This window comes from Mastomys coucha, unplaced genomic scaffold, assembly GCF_008632895.1.
Source record: "Mastomys coucha isolate ucsf_1 unplaced genomic scaffold, UCSF_Mcou_1 pScaffold9, whole genome shotgun sequence".
NCBI classification, from domain to species: Eukaryota; Metazoa; Chordata; class Mammalia; order Rodentia; family Muridae; genus Mastomys; species Mastomys coucha.
In genome coordinates, this window is record NW_022196915.1 from 42,381,710 (window position 1) to 42,399,398 (window position 17,689).

Genomic DNA, 17,689 nt, shown 5'->3' on the forward strand with positions numbered 1-17,689 from the left:
TCAGAAATCTGCCTGTCTCTGCCTCCCAAGTGCTGGGATTAAAGGCGTGTGCCACCACTGCCCGGCTAGTTTTATTTTTTCTATGTAGCCCTGGATGTCCCGGGACTTGCTGTGTAGACCAGGCTGCCCTTGATACACCTTCCTCTGCCTTCTAGTGCTGGGATTGAAGGCATGCATCACCATACTTGGCTAACTCCAGCTTTTTAAAAAAGAATTATTTATTTTATGTTTGTGAGTAGTACACTGTAGCTGTTTTCAGACATATCAGAAAAGAGCATTGGATCCCATTGCAGATGGTTGTGAGCCACCATGTGGTTGCTGGGATTTGAACTCAGGATCTCTGGAAGAGCAGTCAGTGCTCTTAACCACTGAGCCATCTCTCCAGCCCCTAACTCTGACTTTTTGTTTGACTATCTTTCAACCCTTTTCTTGGGTCTTTTACTGCTGTTACTATATTTTAATGTTGAAGTCATATGTGCTCTGTTTTCAAATGTCCTATTTACTGTGTGGCATATTATCTAATATGCTTCTGAGAAGAGAATGATAGTAAGCCTTTTGGAGGAAGGGAAGTCTGTCTGTCTGTGTCTCTGTGTCTCTCGGTGTCTCTGTCTCTGTCTCTCTTTCTCGCTCTCGCTGTTTCCTCAGTGTGTGTTAGGAGGAACAGGCTTTCAGGTTGATCTCCTTCTCTAAGAACTCACCCTTGTTCCATTGCCTTCACTCTTTGAATTGAAAGCCTCTTGTTTCTGGCATGTTTCTTGGCCTTTTTGTTTTTTTTTTCATGTATATTGGGGCTGCCCTTGAGGGCAGATTGAACATTGACATATAAAAAGGAAGGAGAGCCAAGTGGTTGTGGCACATGCCTTTAATCCCAGCACTTGGGAGGCAGAGGTAGGCAGATTTCTGAGTTCGAGGCCAGCCTGGTCTACAGAGTGAGTTCCAGGACAGCCAGGGCTACACAGAGAAACCCTGTCTTGAAAAAAACAAAAAAACAAAAAAAAAAAAAAAAAAAAAAAAAAGGAGAATCCTGTGGAGTCTTAAGCACGCATGGAGTGATATTGTTTGGTGCTAATGTTTTAACTTCAGATTGACAGAGGATCTGTGGAATGTTGGGCAATATGTTTTTACAGATAACATCACTCTTCTTTGATGTTTTTCCTATTTTTTTGGTGTCATTTACCTATGGATTGTTCAAATCATTTTCTGGACTGTTAATACCTGCTGTTTCCTTGTCTGGTTTTGCGTTTCTGTGTATATCCACATCATGGGTAGACTTCGGGGTCATTGTGCTGGGTACCCATGCTGATGTGTGAGCTTGAACTTGTGATTTTCTCTCATATAAAAGGAAGGTAATGAAAGTTGCCCTTGTAGGACCGAGAGAGGAATATATCAGATAATCTATGTGCCCAGCACATAATGAGGTCTTAATAAATATTAATTCGTACTTATTGTTTTCAAACTGATCTCAATTGCTATAATGTTCATAAGAATGGTGAATATTGATGGAACAATAAGTATTTTAATCTCTCTGTGTGGAGGGGGGGCCTGCGTGAGTGAGCATAAGGTGCCATGTAAGTGTGGTACTCTTAGAGGCTAGCAGAAGGTGACAGATCCCCTGGAGTTCTCAGAGGCTGTTGTGAGATGTCAGATATGGGTTCTGGGAATTGAATTTGGGTGCTCTGGAAGAGCAGCAAGCACCCTTACTTAACTCTTGAGCCATCTCTCCAGCCCCTCCCCGCCTCCTTTTTTGGGGTAGCATTTTCCACTGAATGTGGGAACTCGCTGACTGACTAGACTGGCTGGCCAGTGAGCCTCTGGGATGCTTCCACCACTCTCTGGCAGAGGCTCTCAGCCTTCCTAACGCTGCCACCCTTTCAGACAGCTCCTCGTGTTGTGGTGACTCCCAGCCATACAGTTATCTTGTTGCGACATTTTAACAGTAGTTTTGCTGTTGTTGGGAACTGAAATGTAAATATCTGTGTTTCCCATTGGTTTTAGGTGACCCCCATAGAAAGGTTGTTGGACAATGCCCACAAAGGGGTCGGGGCCCACAGGTTGAGAACCATTGCTCTAGGTGCTGGCACTCTGAGCTCAGGTCCTCATGTTTGTGCAATATGAATCCACAATTTTTTTCCCTCAACCTGCCTTTGACTTTACATATTGTTTTTGGTGTAGTTGGGATGTGGGGTACATGGGATGGCGAACATTTGTTAAGGTGAGAGCCGTATGCACATTTGCTCTCTCTTGGGAGTGAGACCAGATGAGGTTTGGGTGGGATGCCCATCAGATTTTGTTGAAAGAAGTTTCACCTGGGAAGGAGATAATCAAGCTAAAGCAGGGGGAAACGTCCTGTGCCCTGTGCAGAGGTGCTAGTGTGGGCTTCAAGATGGCTGCTAGAGATTTAAAAGGGGAGGGGTGGAAGAGCACTTATCATGGAATAGAACTGCCAGGTAAGGCGGAGGGGGGGTGCGGAGGGGTTTATGAAGGGTGTGGTGTGAAAGGTCACGAGGGTGACCTCGGTCCACTTGGGCTGCTGTCCCGGAGACTGCTTAGGAGCTCTTGGAGATCATTGGATTATGTTGGTAGGCAGCTGAAACCAGCCGCTCTCCCTGCAGACATGAGGGCTGGTTAGCCAGAGACCTAGAGGCCCCACTTCTGGTTAGACACAATGTGAATCTGTGGGATATTCTCTGGACACTGGCCCAGCAATTTATGTGCACCACTGGGCAACAGTTACCATGGTTACAGGTACAGGTTGTGCTGGAGAGCTTCTGGAGGGGGAATTAAGCCGGAATCCTACAGGATTACCTGGAAGTCACTGTGTAGTCAGCCAGAGGAGCTACGGCGAGTTCTGGTTTCAGTCAGGTAGACATAGCCTATGATCTGGCGCAGACACTGTTGAGCTGTGTGCACTCGGGCAAGCTCTTGTGAGTCCAGAGAATGGGAACAAGCTGTGCCTGGCACTATCCTCGTAAACCAGGCTCACTTAGCTCACTGAAGCTCCCAGGAGACGCATGAGGCAGGAATGGACGGAGGGCAAGACGTGGCTGGGAGGAAGGAATTGATAACTTGCCCCAGGCTGCCCACGTTCTCGGCACATGAGAGTCCTTAATAGTGTGTAGCTTTCTTCCCCTCAGGTGCCACACAGTTCTGTAGTGCCAAGGGGGCCTGGACCCAAGCATGTCTAGCTTAACTTGCTATGCTGTAGCTGAAGTCACTGAGGTGGGTCCTCAGAAGATGGCAGATTTCCTACAATCCTTCTTTGCCTGTTAAGAACTAAGCGTGGTGTCTCTTGACTCCAAACTTGGATCTTTTCTTCCCTCTGAGTTCTCATTCATTCTGTCGCTGTTCCCTGGAAAGAGGGGGTGGGGCAGAGGGAGAGCATCTGGCCTTGGCCGTGTCAGCATTGGCCAGCTTGAGCTTAGCAGGAGGTTGGCTTTTGAGGTACAGGGGACAGATTGGGGTGAGCCAGTAACGGATGACTGTTCTCCCTTCTGCCCAGGAATATCTGAAAGGTCTGTGCAGCCCAGAGCTATGGAAGGAGGTTCGCTACCCACCGGTCCTGCACTGCGCCTTCCTTGGGGCACAAGGCTTGTTCCTGGACTGCCTCTGCTGGAGTACCCTGGCCTACCTGGTGCCTGGTCCCCCTGGCTCCTTAATGGTGGGTGGGCTGACTGAGTCTTTTACCATGACGCAGAATTGGCTGGAGGAGCTGGTGGCACGGCTGCGCTGGGGCCCCGCCCCAATGATCACCCCCCGAGGGGTTTGGGAGACAGAGGTGACCCGGGCTTTTGGGGCTCTGGTGTGGATCCGTGGTGGCAAGTATGCAGGAGACTTGCTGCAGCTTCCTCCAGCAGTCCAGGAGCTGCTTCTCAGTCTGGTCCGCGACGCTGCTGGCAAGGAAGACATCATAGAGTGGCTCGGCCACTTTGGCATCTCTGGTTCTTGCCCCAACCCGGAGATCCTGATCTGCCTTGCCCGGCAGCAGAAGGAAGGCTCATCCCTGGTGACCATAAGAGAGAGCCCTGGAACCCTCCAAGAGATAGGAACCTTGAATCGGGCTTCAGAAAATTCAAAGAGATCAACAAGTTCAGGAGCAGCTGGGTCCCTGCTCCCAGCTCAGAGCGCTCCGCAGGAGACAGCACACCAGCTAGCACGGTAAGTACTGGAGAATGGGTTTTCTCCGCACCTGCCCTGATCCCGATCCCGGGACCAAATTGCCATTCTCACCTTTTCAATGAACTTGGGCTTTCTCCAGGGACCAGTCCAACAAGCAAGGTGATGATACGAACAATGTTGGAGAGGAAGGGGCTACTACACAAGACACCAGCAGCCAGGACTCTGAGAACCACACACAATCCCTCTTGCAGCAAAGGCAGGTACAGAAGACGGAAGACAGAATCTCATTGCTGTCTCCAGTGTCAGCTCTGAGCGAGTACACGTCCTGGAAGGCCTGGGCCCCTGGGCCAGGTTTTGGGCCCTCTTGGCCAGGGACCATTGCTGCCACCTTCTGGAAGATCAATGAACTGCAGTCTCTTCACCTAGCCTGGCTCCTGTCTCAGGCTTGTTTCAATTTCCCCTTCTGGCATAGGCCCACGGGCCCCATTCAGCTGAAGCTGCCAGGACAGAATCCCTTGCCCTTAAAGCTGGAATGGAAGCAGAAAGTGCTGGCTCCTCTGCCCAGTGCAGAAAGCCCAGCTTGCAGACCAGATGGGGAGCTAGGAAGGGAGACGGCCCTAAAGCCTAGCCCGAGGCCGGAGATCCCCACCAAAGTCATCAATTTTTCAGTCGTGCCAGGGCATTGTGGTATCAAAGAGAAGGTTGGCCCAGGACCATCTTCAACATCTGTACCCCCAGCTGGAGCTGAGCAGAGAGCTGAAGTAAGTGCACTGTCAGATTGTAAAGGCCTGGAAAAATTGTCCTCTTTAGCACTATCTACAGAGCAAGGGGGACTCACAACTCAAGAGAGGCCACTGGCTCAAGCTGGGATGACAGGTCACTCAGTACGTGAAGCACCAACGATGTCTGAGAGTCTGGAAGTGGCCACAGCTGCAGAGGTGTCCAACGTTGAACACCCACCCACCCAGGAGAGGCTGCCTGCAAGCCCCAAAGTGCCTACAGCCCTAAAGAAGCCTGCAGTGTACACAGAGCCTACAGCTCCCAAAGTGCCTTCGGCTCCAACAGAACCAGCAGCCCCTGTGGTGTCCACAGTCCCCAAAGCAGCTGCGGATCGTCCCGCAGCTCCTGCCATGCCCACGGCCCCCCAAATTCCTACAGCTCAGAAGACACCTTTGGTGAAAACACCTGCAGGCCCCCAGACCCCCAAAGCGCCTGCAGCTTCTAATGCCTCCAGAGCTGCTGAACCCCCAGAAGCTCAGGTGTCTGCAGTTGCAGGGCCGACCGTAGATGTCACCAAACTCCTGAGTGAGGTTCAGGCTTCAAAGAGTAGAGCCACCACCATGCTGAAGGGCCAGGGAAAGGCGGGACGGCAGGGTTTCCAGCCTAGTGGCACCATGGCATCCAGGAGTAAGCATCCGTTCCTGAAGGAAGGGCTTCTTGGGGCTTGGGAGGGGTCCCAGAGGCTGTCACCTCACTCCCAGGGCACCAGCATAGTGACCAGCTTCCAGAGGTACAACGAGGCCTTGAATATACCCTTCGAGATGAACTTGTCTGAGGAGCCTGGAAATCCAGGGCTGAGGAGAGTGGTCATTGACGGCAGCAGTGTGGCCATGGTGTGAGTAGCAGTGGGCTGGACTTGCTGGGGGAGCTGGGCAGGCATTCCTTCCAGACCTTCCATGGGAGTGAAAGATAGAGGGAAGGGCCCATGAGGAATGGCTACTTCATAGTAAGTAGTGTGTATAGAATCGTCCCAGAAGACAAAGCCTCTATTCTTAGGTAGATGTAGATAGAGTCTGAGAGGTGAAAAATTTTGCTTATGGTTTCTGAGTCAGCCAGGGACTGGCTTTTGGGCTCAGATCTATCTGTTGCAAAGGTTCATGCAACCCAAGCTGGGTTTTTTTTCAAACTTCAAGGCCTGGCCCCAAACCTACTAGAAGCTTTTTCAGACTGCAACCCGCATGAGAGATTGCTTTGTATGTTCAATGCTCACTGTTGTAGAGGTCTGAGTACAGAGATGTGCTTCATCTGTCACACGGTAGAGTAATTATTTGTGCTGATCAGGTTCTTGGCACACAGTAGGTGGTCAGGATTTTTTTTTTTGGATTTATGTTATTTATTTTATGTGTATGAGTACACTGTAGTTGTACAGATGGCCATGAGCCATCATGTGTGTGGCTGCTCTCCGGCCCCGCTCGTTCCAGCCCTGCTCGCTCCAGTGTAATTCACTGTAGCTGTCTTCTGACACACCAGAAGAGGGCATCCAATCTCATTTCAGGTGGTTGTGAGCCACCATGTGGTTGCTGGGATCTGAACTCAGGACCTTTGGAAGAGCAGTCAGTGCTCTTACCTGCTGAGTCATCTCGCCAGCCCAAGGATTTTTTTTTTCCTTCTGTCTTTAAGTTCTAGGCAGTTGTTTGAGGGCAGGGCTGCAGGCTGGGTCTGATGGCACACACCCCTTTAATCTCAGCATTTAGGAGGCTGAGGCAGGAGGGATCTCTGTGAGTTAGAGACCAGCCTTGTCTACATAGTAAGCTCCATCCAGGACAGCTAGGACTTCAAGGACAGACCCTGTTTCAGAGAGAGGTGGGGGAGGAGAGGTGTAGGAGAGGATAGTCCTGGCATCTTTGGTGCTCTTGGGACATTTCCTGGTTGGGTCCCAGGGCAAGGGATGAATGGTGGGGCAGGGTCTTCTGGTCCCTCATTCCTACTGCCCCATAGACATGGCCTGCAGCACTTCTTCTCGTGCCGAGGCATCGCCATGGCCGTGCAGTACTTCTGGAACCGCGGACACCGAGAGATCACCGTGTTCGTACCCACCTGGCAGCTGAAGAAGAACCGGAGGGTGAGAGGTGAGATGCTCACACTGCCCAGCCCTTCCAAGGTCACCTGACTTTTCTTTTCCTCGCCTTTCTGGCTCACTCTTCCACCACCCCACCTTGGTTTTTCCCACGTAGCCCTTCCGCTATCTCTCTGTTCTGTCACCCTCAGAGAGCCACTTTCTGACGAAGCTCCACAGACTCAAGATGCTTTCTATCACTCCCTCCCAGCTGGAAAATGGCAAGAAGATCACCACTTACGATTACAGGTATGCCGGGCCCTGTCCCTCCGTGGGGCTCAGGGTGGACGATGTCCCACCTCATCTTCTCAGGGGGAAATGGAGACAAACACCATGCCTGAGAGCAGGGATTGGCACACACATGAAGAGTTTGGCTGCAGGTTGGCTCTTCCCAAACACAAGGTTGCTACCATCTTTGGAACTCAAGGCGTTGCACTTCTCCAGGTTTACTGGCTTTCTTTCTCCATGGCCTCTAGAGGCTATGCACTGGTTCATGAGCACGAGGCTCATCCGAACCATTGCACTGGATTGCAACTTGAGGTGCTAATTTGCTAACTTGAGGTGCTGCTCTATTGGGTGAGCATGAGGCTCATCCAGTTAGCTTTCGAGATACCCTAGCTTTTTGGCACCAGTTTGGGTTAAAGTTCCTATCTCAAGGAATGCCTTCAATCTTTGTTCCTCAAGCTCTGATGCTGGGAGGAGGTGTATGTGAAACCTTACATAGGCGGGTCTTTGGGCAAAGCAATAGAAATGGAGTTAGATGGTCCTGGTTAGTCTAAACGTTGACATCCGCTCTGCTTGTTGACCTTCAGCCTTCATTGTCCAGCATAGCTACAGAACCAGCATGCCTAGGAAAGTCTGTGACTCTGCCTGTACTAGGGCAGGGAAAGAAGGCCCTGCTGTAGTCCTAGCCCAGATGACCAGCCGGCAGTTCTTGACTTCTCTTTGGTACCTTGGATGTTGGGTAGGGAGAGGTTCTGTTTCTTTCCTGTGTTCCCTGCAATCCATACAGCCTTTAAGCCTGTGAAGGGCTGGGCAGGGCCAGTCAAGCTTCCCATCTCCCAGATCTGACTCCTGAGTGAGTTCTTTAAATCCTTTAAATCCAGGCAAGGGTTTAAGGAAAGATGACGTTTCTGTTGGAGCGCCCTCTGCTGGGAACTTGGAGAACAGCATGTCAAATCCCAGGGGATGCTCTTTTTCCTGGTTAAGGCTCTCCCTAGAAGGAAAGTGATCCCGGGGAGAATGGGTTTGCTATTAAGCCATGTGATTCTATGTGTTGGTGTGTGTGTAGATGTACATCTTGACATTGGTGTGAGTATTGTACCCTGATGAAGAATAGTGTGTGCTGCGCAATAGGCACTTAATTAGACACTGAATTAGACTCAGTTTAATTCTTATAGCAACATGGGGCAGGTATTTTATCTACATTTTACAGGTGAAAAAATGGGAGCAGAAAATACCCATGTGTGAACATGAACCAGAGGATGAGCTCTGTGTTGCGTGAGCCTGCATGTGCGAGAGGAGTGTATGGCTGTATATACATTGAGGGGGGGGCGGTCTGTGGCTGTATATACATTTGGGGGGGTGGTCTATGCAATCAAGTACACCTTCTGGGGGATGCTGGGATCCCAGATGGACACATGGAAAAGAGGATGTGCTCTTATAGCCTTGGCTTGATCATAGAGAACAGAGTTTTTTTTCTGACCCTTCATGGAGTTCTAGTTCATTTTCCAGAGGGTCCAGAAAATGAGAAGGGTGGTTGCTAGATAGGTAGTGACTTCCTTTTCTCTTGCAGGTTCATGGTAAAGCTGGCAGAGGAGACAGATGGAGTCATTGTCACTAACGAGCAGATCCATGTCCTAATGAATAGTTCTAAGAAACTGATGGTCAAAGATCGGTGAGACCTTCTAGGGCCTTGAACCTCTGTTTCCCTGAGATGTCAGACAGTCTGTGGTAGAGAAGATGTTGGGGCAGGAAAAGAAGCCTTAGGGCAGGGCTTGGCAGTGCCTGCTGGTAAATGAGGGGTGTGTGTGTGTGTGTATGTGTATGAGAGAGGGGGGGGTAGAGAGGGAGAGAGACAGAGACAGACAGACAGCCTGTGGTAGAGAAGATGTTGGGGCAGGAAATGAAAGCCTTAGAGTAGGGCTTGGCAGTGCCTGCTGGTAAATGCGGTGTGTGTGTGTGTGTGTGTGTGTGTGTGTGTGTGTGTGTGTGTAGAGAGATAGATAGACAGACAGACAGACTGACAGACCTGTGGAAGCAACAGCGTGTGGCTGACCCTTAGGTTCACCTATGACCTTGCCTCTTTCTCCTGTGGGTCTAGCCTGCTACCCTTCACCTTTGCCGGGAGTCTCTTCATGGTACCAGATGACCCCCTAGGTCGAGACGGCCCCACCTTGGAGGAATTTCTCAAGAAGCCAAACAGGTAATTGTCAGGCCTTTCCCTCCCCGGCATTCCTTGGACTGCCCAGAAACTTAGCGTTAGTCAACATTTCTCTAGTTCCCAGTGAGCAGGGAGGTTTGACCTTTTACAGCTTCAAGTTTCCACCACATTTTGCTGCTTTTACCCACGACTTACACTATGCTTTTAATGTTTCCCACACACCTTTCCATGCGTATTTTTCCACAGCTGGTATTTGAGCTCAGCCTTTTCTTGCTGTCTTCGGAGCTATGCCATGCAAATGCCTGTGGTGCACTCGAGCAGCTGTGTGGCACTCCGTTACATGTGTGTCTATCAGGCAGAAAGAACCTGTTCTCAGGCTGGAGCCATTTGACTATTTCTGCTTTAGTCTGCTGGTGATGTGTGACGGGGAGCAGGCTTGCTTTTTCTTTCCTCGTGTTCAAGAGAGCCATGTCTACATGAGCGCTGTCGTTCATCTCCTTTGATGCTCACAATTTCAGTTTGGTGTAAACGGCCATATTCCTCATTTCATAGATGAGACTCAAGTCAGTTTTCCAAGGTCATTTTGGCAGAACTAGTTTGTGGCAACTCTGAGCCTCTGGCTTCTCGGCCATTTGAGCCACATTTACTGCCCATCCCCCGGGGGCTCTGGGGCCTGTGGACAGGACACTGCTTCCTGCCCACCCCAGCCATCTCTCATCTCATTCCACCAGTGGAAATGAAGCTGAGGTCTTTGTGTTGTGTGTTAGGCTGCCCCTCCATGCTGACCTTCCCCTGGAGTGCTCCTCCTGAGGTAACAGTGCCAGTCACCTCTTACCAAGCCACTGGCGTAAAACTAACTTAAGTGATTCATGGTCTTACTTTATTTAGTTTTGTTCCCTGTTGTGATAAAATACCCCAACAAAAATAACTATGGAGAAAGGGTTATTTCAGCTCAACAGTTTTGGGGGAGGGGAGTCATGGTGGCAGGAGCTTGGGAAGAACTGGTCACGTTATATCTGCAGTCAGAAGAGAGCAATACATGTGTGCTTTCTGGTGCTCAGCTCGATTTCTCTATTCTGTAATCTTGGATCCTTTGCCAGAGAATGAAATCATCTGTAATGGGAGGGGCTTCTTACCTCAGTGTAATCAGATCCCTCAAAGATCTGCCTACAGGTACTGGATCTAGACAGTCCTTCACTGAGACCACCTTCTCAGATGATTGTAGATTGTGTCAAGCTGACAATTAAAGCTGACCACTTTAAAAAAAAAAAAGCCAGGCCTTTAATCCCAGCACTCGGGAGGCAGAGGCAGGCAGATTTCTGAGTTCGAGGCCAGCTTGGTCTACACAGTGAGTTCCAGGACAGCTAGGGCTATATAGAGAAACCTTGTCTCAAAAAAACCAAAAAATAAAATAAAATAAAAAAATAAATAAAAATAAAAGTGGCCACTATAGTCAGTAAGGTTTCGCTTTGATAAATTCTCAAAGTACAGAAGAACCCTTATTGAATGAAGTTCTAGCATGTGTAAGCTAGAGAGCATATTTACAGGCTAGCTCCTGACTGACCCTACCATGAGTGAAGGACTCTTAGGAATGAAGTGAACTCTGTGGGGTGACCACACATGTGCCTTTCCCCTCAGATAATCTGTGGGGTTGGGGGCCGCCCTTCTCAGTTTTCTCCTTGTTTTGGCAATAGGTTGGACATGGACATTGGCAATTTCTTGAAGGTGTGGAAGACCCTCCCTCCCAGCTCAGCCAGTGTCTCTGAGCTGAGTGATGATGCTGGGGCTGAACCTTTGGAGGATCCACAGGATGTAGAAGAAGAGGGCAAGGGGGAGGAAAGCCTGGAAGAGGAGCTGATGGAGGAGTCAGGCATTCCAAAGCCTGATGAAGAAGATGAGCAGGACTCTAACCCCGTGTCGGTGTTTGGGATCGAGTGCCCTTCCTTCTCCGAGGAAATCCTCCAGTGTCTCAGCCTGCATGACCCCTCTGAGGGGGCTTTAGACATCGACCTTCTGCCTGTGGTGTCCTCTCCGTACTTGGACGTCCCCTGGGATGGGAAGGCTCCCTGTCAGCAGGTTCTGGCCCAGCTGGCGCAGCTCACCATCCCTAGCAACTTCACGGCACTGTCCTTCTTCATGGGCTTCATGGATTCCCACCGGGATGTTATCCCTGACTATGAAGTCCTCGTGGGCCCCCTGCATGCCCTCCTCAAGCAGAAGCCGGACTGGCAGTGGAACCAGGAGCATGAGAAGTCCTTCCTGGCCCTGAAACGAGCCCTAGTGTGCGCCCTCTGCCTGTCCATCCCCAACCCTAACCTGCCCTTCTACCTGGAGGTGACCGTCAGCCAAGTGTCACTGACGGCCAGCCTGCATCAGGAGTACTCAGGAAGGAAGCACCCCATCGCTTATACCTCAAAACCTCTCCTCCCCGATGAGGACAGTGAGGGTCCTCAGTCAGGGGGAGACAGCCCCTATGCTGTGGCTTGGGCCCTCAAGCATTTTTCTCGTTGCGTTGGAGACAATCCAGTGGTTCTACGTCTTTCCTATGCCTCTCGGACCACTGTGGATAATGAGGCATGGGATAGCCGTAGGGCTTCCAAGGCATGGTTAATTCGATGGTCTCTCTTGCTGCAGGACAAAGGCAAGAGGGAATTGGAATTGTCCCTTCTCCAGGGCCTGCTGGGGGAAAACCAGCTGCTGACACCCCCTTCCTCAATGCCTCGAGTTTTCCAGCTTCTGCCTCCTCCTTCTGACCTGTCTACTTTTATCTGTGTCCATGTGTCTGGCTATTGCTTCTACCGGGACGACGAGTTGTGTGCTGGTTTTGGTCTCTACATCTTGTCCCCCACCAGCCCTCCAGTCTCCCTTGCTTTTTCCTGTTCCCCCTACACATCCACATACGCCCACCTGGCAGCCGTGGCCTGTGGCCTAGAGCGCTTCGCCCAGTCCCAGTTCCCGGTGGTTTTCCTCACCCACTGCAACTGGATCTTCAGTGTTCTCTGGGAGCTCCTGCCACTCTGGAGAGTCCGGGGCTTCCTGTCGTCTGACGGGGCTTCACTACCTCATCCAAGCCTGCTCTCCTACATCATATCTCTCGCGTCTGGCTTCTCACCTCTTCCCTTTATCTACCGAACCTCTTATCGGGGATCTCTGTTTGCTGTGACAGTGGACACTCTGGCCAAGCAGGGTGCCCAAGGGGGTGGGCAGTGGTGGGATTTGCCAAAGGATGTGCCAGTGCCAACAGTGACTCCCCATCCTAAAGGCAGGAAGCCCAACTTGCTGGCCTTACAGCTGAGTGATGGCACCCTGGCCGATATCATTGCCAAGTTGCAGGCAGGGCAGAAATTGTCTGGGCCCTCCCCTTTCAGTTCTGCCTTCAATTCACTAAGCCTGGACCAAGACAGTGGCCTGCTCATGTTCAAGGGGGAAAAGCATCCCAAGGTTTGGGTAGTCCCAAGGCAACTTCGGAGGGATCTGATTTTCTCTGTGCATGACAGCCCCATGGGCGAGCACCAGGGGCTGGAGGACACTTATAAGACGGTGAGGCTGCTGGGGTGGTGGCCTGGAATGCAGGAGCACGTGAAAGATTACTGCAGGAGCTGTTTGTTCTGCATTCCCCGGAATCTCATAGGGGGGGAGCTGAAAGTCATCGAGTCCCCATGGCCTCTCAGGTCCACCGCTCCCTGGTCTAGTCTGCAGATTGAGGTGGTGGGTCCTGTCACTGTCAGTGAAGAGGGTCATAAGCACGTGCTCATCGTGGCTGATGCCAACACCCGGTGGGTTGAGGCATTCCCTCTGAAGCCCTATACGCATGTGGCTGTGGCCCAGGTGTTACTGCAGCATGTGTTTGCAAGATGGGGTGTTCCCATAAGGCTGGAGGCAGCCCAAGGCCCCCAGTTTGCCCGGCATGTTCTGGTGAGTTGTGGGCTGGCCCTTGGAGCCCAAGTGACTACACTGAGTAGGGCCCTCCAGTTCCCATGTCTGATGAGTTCAGAGGCCTACTGGGAATTCAAGAGGGCCCTGAAGGAGTTCATCTTTCTGTATGGCAAGAAGTGGGCAGCCTCTCTGCCCTTGCTGCACCTGGCTTTTAGAGCCTCCACCACGGAGGCCACACCGTTCCAGGTGCTGACTGGGAGTGAGATGAGGCTGATGGAGCCCTTGTGGTGGGAGATGAGCCGGGCGAACATTGAAGGGCTCAAGATGGATGCTTTCTTGCTGCAGCTGATGCGGGAGCTGTTGGACCTCCACTGGAGAGTGGCCGAAAAGGCCAGCGAGAAGGCTGAGAATAGGCGTTTCAAGAGGGAGAGCCAGGAGAACGAGTGGAGCGTGGGTGACCAGGTCCTCTTGTTGTCTCTCCCCAGGAATGGTAGCAGTGCCAAATGGATGGGTCCTTTCTATATTGGGGACCGGTTGAGCCTGTCACTCTATAGGGTGTGGGGCTTCCCAGTCCCAGACAAGCTGGGCTGTGTCTATCCTAGCAGTCTAATGAAGGCCTTTCCCAAGCATGACACACCCCTGTCCCTTGACTTGGAGCAATGAGTTAGAGTAGCCGGAGAGCTGCCTGCTCTAGGGGTCCCGTATTTCTGCTGCTAGTCCCCCTTTCTCATCTGAGCAGTGCTCTCAGCTCTTCAGGGCCCCTCAGTTGTGCCTTTTGCGGAGAAGTTGCTTTGTAAAGCTTTGTTGAATTGCCTTGAGCTAGGGATGAATGTCCCTATAACACATTCCCAGATAGGGGTGTTTGGAGGAAGTGCCAGAGGTTGTCCTGTGGGGGTCTTTGGCAGTTTTACACTCAGGAGCATGAGTCTCCTTAACAAGGTAGGCTGGGCTCACGACCTTCCCCAAGTGCCACCTTTCCCCTCTTACACACTTAGGCGTGTATTGGTGTGTGCATCCCTCCCCAGTGGCTTACATCCAACACATTACAATTAAGAGTGTGGATTTGGACCCCCGGGGGGGGGGTATCATGGCTCTCTCCCATGTGAGTGCCTCCCCTGACACCCTGCATCTGGCAAGCCTTTGCCCTCGGAGTTCTCAGTGGTATAGACACTGGCAGCAAAAAGGTAGCAGTTCTCCAGTCAGCCTCCTTTGCCAGCACTGGGACCGCTGTTAAGAAAGGGTTGTAGCCTTCCCATGCCTCCAGGATGCTGGCTCTGGGTGGTGGTGACCAGCCTTAAGCCACCTATCTGTTTGTAAGGGGAGGTGGGAGGGGATAAATTGGCCTACCTCATTTGATTCCAGTCGACAGAGATGATTCCTGACCCCTGCTGTGATGGTGATCACCTCACAGGAATCAAGGACCTTGATACCAAGCGTGGCATCTGTACTGGAAGAGCTGCTTCTATTAGGTTAGGTTCAGTGGTGTTCACACTCTGCTTCAAGGGGAGGGCATTCTGACGTGGGTAGTTTGACACCTGGTCCGGCGCTGGGTGGCTTTTCCTCTTGCTCCTCTGACTCCTCACCCCCTGCCAAAGTTCACAATCCTCCCCTGCCTACAGTATACCCATCTCCTTCGATGGGATGGCTTTGTCCTGGTCGGCTGCAGTACCCGAATCTGCCTCTGTGTGGCGCTCCCTTACAGCCGGCGTGCGGAGCTCACTCTCGCAACGTGAGTGGACCTCTCATAATCACGAGGGTTGATTCTCACTGTTCTGCATTTCCGCACAGCCCAGCTGACCGTCTGGAGGGAAAGGCCAGCACCAGGCCACTCTAGCTCGGATTCCTAGTAGCTCATTTCTCGAGGAGCCGATCCAGTTTGTCTGGCTGAACTCAGGTTGCCAGACAGGACACTGCAGAATGCTGGGTCCTGAGAAGTTCCCATTGAGCTCAGCTTCTTTCACAGCAGAGGAAAAAGGGAAACGACTTACCCACAGTCACACAGCTAGTTGGTGACTGAGCTGGGACCCGGATGAACCTTCCTGACTTCAAGTTCACCACGCTAGGGGTTCTAGCAACATGTTTAAGCTTGAGAATCCTTTCAGATTTTGTACCTCTGTTCCCTTTGATGCCATTTCCTAACCCTTCTAGAAAAACTACCTGGATGCTGTTCTTCAGCCAATCCAGCTATCAGCCCTGCCCAGGAACGAATGCTGAGTGCTTTCCAGGATGCTGAAAGGTTAGCTGTAGATTTTTTAGCAGGTACTGTATTTCTTCACACGGCCTCACCTTTGTCTCTCCCTCCCCTGCCCCCCATCCCCTTTGTAAATTAGTTAGTCTCACTCTCCGACCCCAGGGCTATATTCAAACCCCTCTTCCTGTTAAGTACAATTTTGATTATATGCTCTTTCAAGTGATTTTTATTTTTCAATAAATCAATTAAAATGGAGCCAATGTTTATTTTTTTCTGAATTGGGGGATAAAGAGAGTGGGGGTATCTGTGGGGGCTCACTGCTCTTCTTGAACTGGAAACCCTTTTCTTCCTCAAGTTCAGAGTCCTTACTCTTGGCTAAGATTTTGGGCCTTGGCTTTCTGCTGCCTTTTCTACATGCCCAGACTTCTGCTTGGTGTTTGCATGGTTACAGCATGCGGGAGGGACGTGGAAGCGCATATGTGACCCCATTCATTTCCTGTTCAAAACACACCTACTATGTGTCATACTCTGTCTAGGAGTGGAAAGGATAAGAGGTAATGTGAAGGACACAGTCCTCTTCCCTCCTGGAGCACAAAGTCAGTCGAAGGAGAAAGACCCAGGATAGTGTGGTTTGACATGAGGCATATGAGAGTCCATGGAGCAAGTCAGAGGCTCACGACCTGTGCTATTCAGAAAGGTCATCCCGAGAAATGGCTCAGTGGTTAAGAGCATTGACTGCTCTTCCAGAGGTCCTGAGTTCAAATCCCAGCAACCAGAAAGGCCATTCCAGAGTCCCTCCTACAAAAGCAAAGGTTGCTTGTTAGTGCAGGTCAGAGAGTGAGAGATTATGGATGGTCGTTTGGACAGGTGGCCAGCAATATCCCGTCCTTTTCTAGTCTAGATCAGTTACTTTACAAGGTTCTAGTAGAGATTTGTTTGTCCCTCTGGTTTTTGTTTGTTTGTTTTGTTTATTTGTTTGTTTGTTTGGTTCTTTGTTTTTTTTTTTTTGGAGACAGGGTTTCATGGAACTCAGGCTAGCCTCCAACTTACTATGTAGCTGAGGCTGACTTAGAATTTCCAACCCTTTGCTTCCACATCCCAAGTTTTGAGATTACAGGCACAGACCGCCATGCCTGGTTGAGACTCCCTTTGTATTTTTGGAGAGTAAATGAAGTTTGCCCACAGTCCAGCATGCGTACAGTGTTAACTGACAAACACTGGCATCTTTGTTTCCACCCGTGGGTTTCTTACTCAGGGGGCTGGTAGCTGGGCTTTCTCATCTGACGAAGGAGTGAAAATGGTCATGGCATAGACAGCCCCTTGACCTAACGCAAACTATGCAGCCCTTCCATCCTAGGGTCGAAACTCACATAAGCACCTGTGAGTTTGATACTGCTGTACTAGGCCAAACCTTTGTGTTCTGTAAAACTGAACACACCCAGAGTAGAGAAGCATTTGTAAAGGGTCACTAGAATTCAAAGCCTCCCATTTGCTTTTGGAAATTGCCCAAGACCCCTGGGGCCCTACAGCTCTCTAATTGTTTACTAATTCACGTGTTAACAACTCACTTATACTGAGTATTTGCCAGGCACTAGGCTATGTGCTTTCCAGACCTGACACACTTTTTGTTTTGTTTTGTTTTGAGACAGGGTTTCTCTGTAGCCCTGGCTGTCCTGGCACTCACTCTGTAGACCAGGCTGGCCTCCAACTCAGAAACCCGCCTGCCTCTGCCTCCCAAGTGCTGGGATTAAAGGCCTGCCCCACCACAGCTCAGCCTGACACACTTAATAGCTCCATTTTACAGATGAAGAAAATGAGGCACTGAGAGGTGAGGTAACTCACTGATGATGTATGTGACTAGAACAGAAGCTGGGTCTGCATGATGCATCCGATGCCACTCCGGAACCGTCCGTCACTCATGCCTTCTTCTATGCCAGCGTTTTTATGTTGCTGTTGAGTTTTGCCCTCATGCCTCAGCCTATGGTGTCTCTGTATTTTATTAGTGCATCACATAGTGTTAGTTTGGGCACTGAAGAAATGGCTTAGTGGCTAAGATCAGTTGGAGCTCTCGCAGAGGTAACCAAGTTTGTTTCCCAGCATCCTCAGCTCACAGCTGCCTAACTCCCTCTTCTGACTTTCACCCGCCCAAGACACGGATGCAGTGCACATACATGCATGTAGGTGAAACAGTCACACACATGAAATAAAATTTAAAAGTATAAAATCATCTTTTCCTTTTCAGTCTGGTCCAAATTGAGATACTTCACAAATTCAAACATATCCTGTC

The 17,689-nt window shown here is 50.6% G+C and overlaps 1 protein-coding gene across 2 annotated transcripts in view; it reads left to right on the forward strand.

The window, feature by feature from the left end:
- Positions 1-15,657, forward strand: part of Nynrin (NYN domain and retroviral integrase containing) — a 22,775-nt gene extending 7,118 nt beyond the window's left edge. For both annotated transcript variants that reach the window (XM_031361536.1, XM_031361537.1), the window contains exons 3-9: positions 3,500-4,155; positions 4,256-5,731; positions 6,835-6,965; positions 7,105-7,201; positions 8,748-8,849; positions 9,276-9,377; positions 11,030-15,657. In XM_031361536.1, the coding sequence (XP_031217396.1) occupies positions 3,500-4,155; positions 4,256-5,731; positions 6,835-6,965; positions 7,105-7,201; positions 8,748-8,849; positions 9,276-9,377; positions 11,030-13,874 (5,409 nt within the window). In that variant the 3' untranslated portion in view covers positions 13,875-15,657. The remainder of the gene's footprint in view (positions 1-3,499; positions 4,156-4,255; positions 5,732-6,834; positions 6,966-7,104; positions 7,202-8,747; positions 8,850-9,275; positions 9,378-11,029) is intronic.
- The last annotated feature ends 2,032 nt before the right edge of the window (positions 15,658-17,689 follow it).